General features: G+C 43.7%; 1 protein-coding gene across 3 annotated transcripts in view; it reads left to right on the top strand.

Moving 5' to 3' along the window:
- Window positions 1-218: 218 nt before the first annotated feature.
- Window positions 219-9661, top strand: part of LOC135873561 (sodium channel protein type 5 subunit alpha-like) — a 101651-nt gene continuing 92208 nt past the window's right edge. For 2 of the 3 annotated variants that reach the window (XM_065398166.1, XM_065398164.1), the window contains exons 1-2: window positions 219-461; window positions 6713-6831. In XM_065398166.1, the coding sequence (XP_065254238.1) occupies window positions 219-461; window positions 6713-6831 (362 nt within the window). Of the gene's footprint in view, window positions 462-6712; window positions 6834-9661 lie in introns of all 3 variants that reach the window. The other variant, XM_065398163.1, reaches the window with a different exon arrangement.

Here is a 9661-nt window from a genome sequence, read left to right as displayed (position 1 = left end):
AGTAATGCAAGTTCTGGTTGGTGGTGGTTGTTTTGTTTTGTTTTGTTTGCCTAGGAGATTGACAGCTACCAAAGCAGGTGCAGTTATAAGACAACTGCAAAGCCAACTGTGGTTGGTTGTATTTGACAGGTTTTAGGTAGTCACTTACGTTGATACCTCTTGTTAGCTGTTTCCGCTACTAGGGATACAATCTGTAACAGGAGGAAAAGGAGGAAAAGATGGCTGACTTCTCACTACCATGTTCTAACAATTTCTGCAAGTTCACGCGTGAATCCTTGGCTGCTATTGAGAAGCGAATCGCTGCCAAGAAGGAATGCAAAGGTCAGAAGCCTGAAGAGAAACCTCGGCCCCAGCTTGACTTGAAGGCTTTCCAGAAGCTGCCTGCTCTCTATGGAAATCCCCCTCAGGAGCTCATTGGGGAACCACTGGAGGATCTTGACCCTTACTACAGTGATCACAAGGTTAGAGCCATCCAAAAAGTTTGTTGTTTTAACTTTGCTTAATTAAGATGTGCAGAGAAGAAATGCTTATGCTGAGGGCTATGATTTTTATGCCTCCTTGACCAGTTATCAGTAGAGAGCCTTTTCTGGTTTAGGGGTCAGAAAGCTAAATTTGGCAGTGCTTCCTTTGAATTATTATATTAAGACAGCTATATTAAATCAGGTTATAATAAAACAGGTACCTAGCATACTTGGAGTACTAAGTGATAATGTAATAAAACCTTAACTTTACAATCTACTAATCAAACAGAATGAAATTTATCAGCACGAGGCATATGCACCACTTATTTTCTGCTTAAGCTATCCAAATAGGGCTCAAGTGAGACTTTGGTGGTGTATATTAGCCCTCTCCACAAAGATGAATTTCACCCACACTGAATATAACATTGGACACAATATAAAAATCTGTTACTACATGATGACAGAAAACTGAGTTATTGGTTTATCTAAAGTATCTTCCAGCCTACTAGACCTATGTGTAGGCTGATCAAAGACACTATATTACATGTACAACAAGGAGTCTGGTGGCACCTTAAAGACTAACAGATTTATTTGGGCATAAGCTTTCGTGGGTAAAAACCTCACTTCTTCGCATGCATAGAGTGAAAGTTACAGATACAGGCATTATATACTGACACAAGGAGAGCAGGGAATTACTTCGCAAGTGGAGAACCAGTGATGACAGGGCCAATTCAATCAGGGTGGATGTAGACCACTCCCAATAATGGATGAGGAAGTGTCAATTCCAGGAGAGGAAAAGCTGCTTCTGTAATGAGCCAGCCACTCCCAGTCCCAATTCAGATTAATGGTGTTAAATTTGCAAATGAATTTTAGTTCTGCTGTTTCTCTTTGAAGTCTGTTTCTGAAGTTTTTTTGTTCAATGATAGTGACTTTTAAATCTGTAATAGAATGACCAGGGAGATTGAAGTGTTCACTTACTGGCTTATGTATGTTACCATTCCTGATGTCCGATTTGTGTCCATTTATTCTTTTGCGGAGGGACTGTCCGGTTTGGCCAATGTACATGGCAGAGGGGCATTGCTGGCACATGATGGCATATATAACATTAGTGGATGTGCAGGTGAATGAGCCCTTGATGGTGTGGCTGATGTGGTTGGGTCCTCTGATGGTGTCGCCAGAGTAGATATGGGGACAGAGTAGGCAACGAAGTTTGCTACAGGGATTGGTTCATGGGTTGGTGTTTCTGTGGTGTGGTGCGTAGTTGCTGGTGAGTATTTGCTTCAGGTTGGGGGGTTGTCTGTAAGCGAGGACTGGCCTGCCTCCCAAGGTCTGTGAGAGTGAAGGATCATTTTCCAGGATAGGTTGTAGATCGTGGATAATGCGCTGGAGAGGTTTTAGCTGGGGGCTGTATGTGATGGCCAGTGGTGTTCTGTTATTGTCCTTGTTGGGCCTGTCCTGTAGTAGGTGATTTCTGGGTACCCGTCTTGCTCTGTCAATCTGTTTCCTCACTTCCCCAGGTGGGTATTGTAGTTTTACGAATGCTTGATAAAGATCTTGTAGGTGTTTGTCTCTGTCTGAGGGGTTGGAGCAAATTCGGTTGTATCTTAAGGCTTGGCTGTAGACAATGGATCGTGTGATGTGTCTTGGATGGAAGCTGGAGGCATGTAGGTACGTATAGCGGTCAGTAGGTTTCCGGTATAGGGTGGTGTTTATGTGACCATCACTTATTTGCACTGTAGTGTCCAGGAAGTGGATCTTTTGTGTGGACTGGTCCAGGCTGAGGTTGATGGTGGGGTGGAAATTGTTGAAGTCCAGGTGGAATTCTTCAAGGGCCTCCTTTCCGTGGGTCCATATGATGAAGATGTCATCAATGTAGCGCAAGTCGAGGAGGGGCACTAGGGGACGAGAGCTGAGGAAGCGTTGTTCTAAGTCAGCCATAAAAATGTTGGCATACTGTGGGGCCATGCGGGTATCCATAGCAGTGCCACTGACTTGAAGGTATAAGTTGTCCCCAAATCTGAAGTGGTTGTGGGTGAGGACAAAGTCACAAAGCTCAGCCACCAGACCTGCTGTGGCCTCATCAGGGATACTGTTCCTGACAGCTTGTAGTCCATCCTCATGTGGAATATTGGTGTAAAGTGCTTCTACATCCATGGTGGCCAGGATGGTGTTTTCAGGAAGAACACCAATGCATTGTAGTTTCCTCAGGAAGTCGGTGGTGTCTCGAAGATAGCTGGGAGTCCTGGTAGCGTAGGGTCTGAGGAGAGAGTCCAAATAGCCAGATAATCCTGCTGTAAGAGTGCCAATGCCTGAGATGATGGGGCATCCAGGGTTTCCGGGTTTATGGATCTTGGGTAGCAGATAGAATACGCCTGGTCGGGGTTCTGGGGGTGTGTCCATGTAGATTTGTTCCCGTACTGTAGCTGGGAATTTCTTGAGCAGATGGTGTAGTTTCTTTTGGTATTCCTCAGTGGGATCAGAGGATAGTGGCCTGTAGAATGTGGTCTTGGAGAGTTGCCTGGCAGCCTCCTGTTCATAATCCGACCTGTTCATTATGACTACAGCACCTCCTTTGTCAGCCCCTTTGATCATAGAATCATAGAATATCAGGGTTGGAAGGGACCTCAGAAGGTCATCTAGTCCAACCCCCTGCTCCAAGCAGGACCAATTCCCAACTAAATCATCTGACATTGATGATAATGTCAGAATTGTTTCTGAGGCTGTGGATGGCATTGCGTTCTGTACGGCTGAGGTTATGGGACAAGTGATGTTGTTTGTCCACAATTTCAGCCTGTGCACGTCTGCGGAAGCACTCTATGTAGAGGTCCAGTCTGTCATTTTGACCGTCAGGAGGAGTCCACGCAGCGTTCTTCTTCTTGTAGTGTTGGTAGGAGGGTTCCTGTGGGTCAGTGCACTGTTCAGTGGTGCGTTGAAAATATTCCTTGAGTCGGAGATGATGAAAGTAGGCTTCCAGATCACCGCAGAACTGTATCATGTTCGTGGGGATGGTGTGACAGAAAGAGAGTCCCCGAGATAGGACAGACTCTTCTGCTGGGCTAAGTGTGTGGTTGGAAAGATTGACAATGTTGTTAGATGAGTTGAGGGTACCACTGTTGTAGCCCCCTGTGGCAGGTAGGAGTTTAGATAGCTTACTGTCCTTTTTCCTCTGTAGAGAAGTGAAGTGTGCATTGTAAATGGCTTGTCTCATTTTTGTAAAGTCCAGCCACGTGGAAGTTTGTGTGGAAGGTTGGTATTGTATGAGAGTCTCCAGTTCTGAGAGCTCATTCTTGATCTTCTCCTGTCTGCTGTACAGGATGCTGATCAGGTGGTTCCTCAGTTTCTTTGAGAGTGTGTGGCACAGTCGCTCACCATAGTCAGTGTAGTATGTTGATTGCAATGGATTTTTTACCTTCAGTCCATTTGGTATGATGTCCATCTGTTTGCATTTGGAGAGGAAGATGATATCTGTCTGTATCCGTGCAAGTTTTTTGTTGAGGTTGATGGATTTCCACTCCATACGGCTAAATTTAGTGCCTTGCATGGTGTCAAGTATCAGGGGGTAGCCGTGTTAGTCTGTATCTACAAAAACAACAAGGAGTCTGGTGGCACCTTAAAGACTAACAGATTTATTTGGGCATAAGCTTTCGTGGGTAAAAACCTCACTTCTTCGGATGCATAGAGTGAAAGTTACAGATGCAGGCATTATATACTGACCCATGGAAAGGAGGCCCTTGAAGAATTCCACCTGGACTTCAACAATTTCCACCCCACCATCAACCTCAGCCTGGACCAGTCCACACAAGAGATCCACTTCCTGGACACTACAGTGCAAATAAGTGATGGTCACATAAACACCACCCTATACCGGAAACCTACTGACCGCTATACGTACCTACATGCCTCCAGCTTCCATCCAAGACACATCACACGATCCATTGTCTACAGCCAAGCCTTAAGATACAACCGAATTTGCTCCAACCCCTCAGACAGAGACAAACACCTACAAGATCTTTATCAAGCATTCGTAAAACTACAATACCCACCTGGGGAAGTGAGGAAACAGATTGACAGAGCAAGACGGGTACCCAGAAATCACCTACTACAGGACAGGCCCAACAAGGACAATAACAGAACACCACTGGCCATCACATACAGCCCCCAGCTAAAACCTCTCCAGCGCATTATCCACGATCTACAACCTATCCTGGAAAATGATCCTTCACTCTCACAGACCTTGGGAGGCAGGCCAGTCCTCGCTTACAGACAACCCCCCAACCTGAAGCAAATACTCACCAGCAACTACGCACCACACCACAGAAACACCAACCCATGAACCAATCCCTGTAGCAAACTTCGTTGCCTACTCTGTCCCCATATCTACTCTGGCGACACCATCAGAGGACCCAACCACATCAGCCACACCATCAAGGGCTCATTCACCTGCACATCCACTAATGTTATATATGCCATCATGTGCCAGCAATGCCCCTCTGCCATGTACATTGGCCAAACCGGACAGTCCCTCCGCAAAAGAATAAATGGACACAAATCGGACATCAGGAATGGTAACATACATAAGCCAGTAAGTGAACACTTCAATCTCCCTGGTCATTCTATTACAGATTTAAAAGTCACTATCATTGAACAAAAAAACTTCAGAAACAGACTTCAAAGAGAAACAGCAGAACTAAAATTCATTTGCAAATTTAACACCATTAATCTGGGCTTGAATAGGGACTGGGAGTGGCTGGCTCATTACAGAAGCAGCTTTTCCTCTCCTGGAATTGACACCTCCTCATCCATTATTGGGAGAGGACTACATCCACCCTGATTGAATTGGCCCTGTCATCACTGGTTCTCCACTTGCGAAGTAACTCCCTGCTCTCCATGTGTCAGTATATAATGCCTGTATCTGTAACTTTCACTCTATGCATGCGAAGAAGTGAGGTTTTTACCCACGAAAGCTTATGCCCAAATAAATCTGTTAGTCTTTAAGGTGCCACCAGACTCCTTGTTGTTTTTGTAGATACAGACTAACACGGCTACCCCCTGATACATTACATGTAGCCTCTCTCTAAAGGCTGCTGATAGTCAGATTCACTTAATACAGTCTATTTCCTATGTTACAAATTTTAATAAGGAAATACAGAAAATAAATATATATATATTTACAGAACCACCAGTTCTTCAACAATGTTTTCTATAGAATATATTTTAGTCTTTAAAATAAACCTGAAATTCTTAGACTTGAACCCACGTCTCCCACACTCTGGTTCGAGCCCTATCCCCCAGGCTAATGGGATGGGTTTTTCCAAGTCTTTCCTGTTGCAGTTGTTACATCTTGTATAAATAATTCAATATTCATTGGCACAGGGACTGAACCCAGGTCTCCCATATGCCCAGGTGAGTTCCAAAACAACTGAGCAATAGAGTCGGTCTCTCTCTGGTCCAAAGAATATTTAGTTATTTATTCAAAGTGGAAGAGCTCCAACTGGAGAAATTGAGAAAGGGAAGAAGAGCGACTGACCGTATATCCCAGTTGTTAGGACACTCCCCTTTTCCAGTTTTTAGCGGAAATTCCAGGGTCCCTGGTTTTTCAGAAATTCTACCCTGGACCTGAGAAACCTTCCCAGTTAAAATGTCAGCAAAACCATCTCTTTTGTGGGAAAAGTTTCAGGTCTGACAAATCAGTATTTTTTGATGAAAAACTTTTACTGAAAAATTCTGGACGAGTTCTAATGTCAATATTAGTGAATTCTGAGAAAGTGGTTCAGTAAATAAAGGCCCTGATCCTGCAAATGCTTACAGATGTATGTAAATTGACTCTCACATGAGTTGTCCCATTTATGTTAATGGGAATACTGACATGAGTAAAATGATTTCTTTGCAAATTCTTTTTAAGATCAGGGCTAAAGAAGGAAGTTTCCTACTGAGAACTTCCAACTGATTAATTAATAGCCTAAATTTTCCTTGGGAAAAAAAGGACATGTAATGTGTTCTCCATAGTACACAATATTTCTTATTGATCCGTTGAAAATTGTGTGGTATAAACATATAATAAATCAAAAGGAATAGACAAGAATTACAAAAAAAAGTCTTTCAGTTTAAACAAAGTGCAAGTCCAGACATCAAACTTTTACCTATAATCTGCAGCTCTGGCCACAAATACAAACCATTAACATCCTCAATTCAATTTCTGTAAAAGTTTAATTTATTTCATATTATCTCTCATGTTTTTGTTTTCTTTAAAGACATTTATGGTACTGAACAAAGGAAAAACAATCTTCCGATTTACTGCCACAGGTGCCTTGTGTATACTTAGCCCTTTTCATCCGGTCAGAAGAGCAGTGATTAAAATTTTGGTACACAAATATCCTTTCAGTTGGCTTTACTCATTCTATTTTTTTAATAATTATACAAGATAATGGGTGTTATACTGTGCTTGTTATATTTTAGACCATATGCTAGCTCTAGCCTTTTTATAAAAGCAATAATTAAAAAGCAATAATACATGTGCTCCGGATAGCTCACGGATAATTTTGAATGATTTTAGAAATGACTATTATTAGTATATGAAACTGGAAAGTATAGGGATAGATCTGTACAGAGGAAGGATGGCCTTGGAAACCAGGTAACCGAGGGCCCGATTCTGATCTCACTATACCTGTGTAAGTTGGGAGTAATGTCATTAAAGTCAATGTGCTTGGTTCACTAGAGTATTTCACCAGTTTTACACTGTGAAGTTACACTGGAGTACCACAGTGATACTTAGACCAAATACATGGAGCCCTGCAAAGGTGTTATGAGCACCCTGAGGAGAAGTATGTTCTGTAATCCAAAGCCCATCCTAGTAGCAGGGGACAGGCTCTGATGGAGAGGTGCTGCATATGGCTCTGCAACGGTACAGGGAGGGTGATTTTTGTCTAGGATCACCTCTCCACCATGCTGAAGTGTGGTCGCATGGGCTGGCAAGCCTAGTTCAGACATGCCCCTTCTCCAGCAGGGCTGTCCGTGTTCAGGCTGTCAAGGCTGTATCCCCACTTTGAACTTTAGGGTACAAGTGTGGGGGCCTGCATGAGGACTTTTAAGCTTAACTACCAGCTTAGTTCTGGTCCGCTGCCACCATTCCCTTCCCTGGGAAGCTTTTAGAAACTTCTCACCAATTCCCTGGTGAATACAGATCCAAACTCCTTGGATCTTAAACAAGGAGAAATTGACCCTTCCCCCCTCCTTCCTTTCACCAACTCCTGGTGAATACAGATCCAAACCCCCTTGGATCTTAAAACAAGGAGAAATCAATCAGGTTCTTAAAAAGAAGGCTTTTAATTAAAGAAAAAGGTAAAAATCATCTCTGTAAAATCAGTATGGAAAATAACTTTACAGGGTAATCAAACTTAAAGAGCTCAGAGGACCCCCCTCTGTCTTAGGTTTAAAGTACAGCAAACAAAGATAAACACTCTAGTAAAAGGTACATTTACAAGTTGAGAAAACAAAGTAAAACTAAGACACCTTGCCTGGCTTTTTACTTACAAGTCTGAAATATGAGAGACTTGTTTAGAAAGATGGGGAGAACCTGGATTGATGTCTGGTCCCTCTCAGTCCCAAGAGCGAAGAACCCCTTAAACAAAAAGCACAAACAAAAGCCTTTCCCCCCCCCAAGATTTGAAAGTATCTTGTCCCCTTATTGGTCCTTTGGGTCAGGTGTCAGCCAGGTTACCCGAGCTTCTTAACCCTTTACAGGTAAAAGGATTTTGGAATCTCTGGCCAGGAGGGATTTTATAGTACTGTACACAGGAGAGCTGTTACCCTTCCCTTTATAGTTATGACACGCCCCCCAAATCACAGATAGTGTTGGACGTTCGGTTCTACACTGGCTGTGATTTTTTCCTGGAGCTCTAGGAGAAAACAGAGTTAATAAGACACATGTACCTTTAGACATACTACTGATTATATAAAAACTAACAATATGTTTCATTCCAAGAACAATTGTTAACCAGTTAACTCTGGGAAACTTTCCCGGGAGAGTGCATCAGCCACTTTGTTAGAAGCTCCCGAAATGTGTTGTATTTCAAAATCAAAATCTTGGAGAGCTAAACTCCACCGAAGAAGTTTTTTGTTATTTCCCTTGGCGGTATGAAGCTACTGTAGCGCAGCATGGTCTGTTTGTAGTTGGAAACGCCGTCCCCAAACATATGGGCGTAGCTTTTCCAGCGCGTACACAATGGCGTAGCATTCCTTTTCGCTGATTGACCAGTGGCTTTCCCTCTCAGACAGTTTCTTGCTGAGAAACACGACAGGATGGAATTCTTGATCCGGTCCTTCCTGCATTAAAACTGATCCCACGCCTCGCTCGGACGCATCTGTGGTTACTAGGAACGGTTTGTCAAAGTCTGGGGCCCTTAGCACAGGGTCAGACATGAGTGTTGCCTTAAGCTGGTTAAAGGCCTTTTGACACTCATCAGTCCACTGAACTGCATTTGGCTGTTTCTTTCTGGTTAGGTCTGTCAGCGGGGCGGCGATTTGGCTGTAGTGTGGTACAAATCGCCTATAATATCCGGCCAAGCCTAAGAAGGATTGAACCTGTTTCTTTGACTTTGGAACCGGCCACTTTTGGATAGCATCCACTTTGGCCTGTAGGGGATTTATAGTTCCTTGACCCACCTGGTGCCCCAGGTACGTCACTCTGTTTTGGCCTATTTGACACTTTTTAGCCTTAACAGTTAGTCCTGCCTGCCGGATGCGCTCGAAGACTTTTTCCAGGTGCTCCAGGTGTTCTGTCCATGAATCAGAAAAAATGGCCACATCATCGAGGTAGGCAACTGCAGATTCTCCCAATCCCGCTAGGAGACCATCTACAAGTCTTTGGAAGGTGGCGGGTGCATTTCGCAACCCGAAAGGGAGTACATTGAATTCATACACCCCTGCCTGGGTGACGAAGGCTGACCTTTCCTTAGCGGGTTCATCTAGTGGTACTTGCCAGTACCCTTTTGTTAAGTCTAAAGTAGAGATGAATTGGGCATGTCCCAATTTTTCCAATAGCTCATCTGTGTGTGGCATTGGATAGTTGTCAGGACGAGTTACAGCATTTAGCTTACGGTAGTCCACGCAAAAGCGTATTTCCCCATCTGGTTTGGGAACTAGAACCACTGGAGATGCCCATGCACTGTTAGAGGGGCGGATTATACCCATCTGTAGCATGT

The sequence above is a fragment of the Emys orbicularis genome, chromosome 2, assembly GCF_028017835.1.
Source record: "Emys orbicularis isolate rEmyOrb1 chromosome 2, rEmyOrb1.hap1, whole genome shotgun sequence".
Lineage (NCBI taxonomy): Eukaryota > Metazoa > Chordata > Testudines > Emydidae > Emys > Emys orbicularis.
The sequence above is the reverse complement of the archived record's forward strand: the minus strand, read 5'-3'. Positions and strand labels throughout refer to the sequence as shown.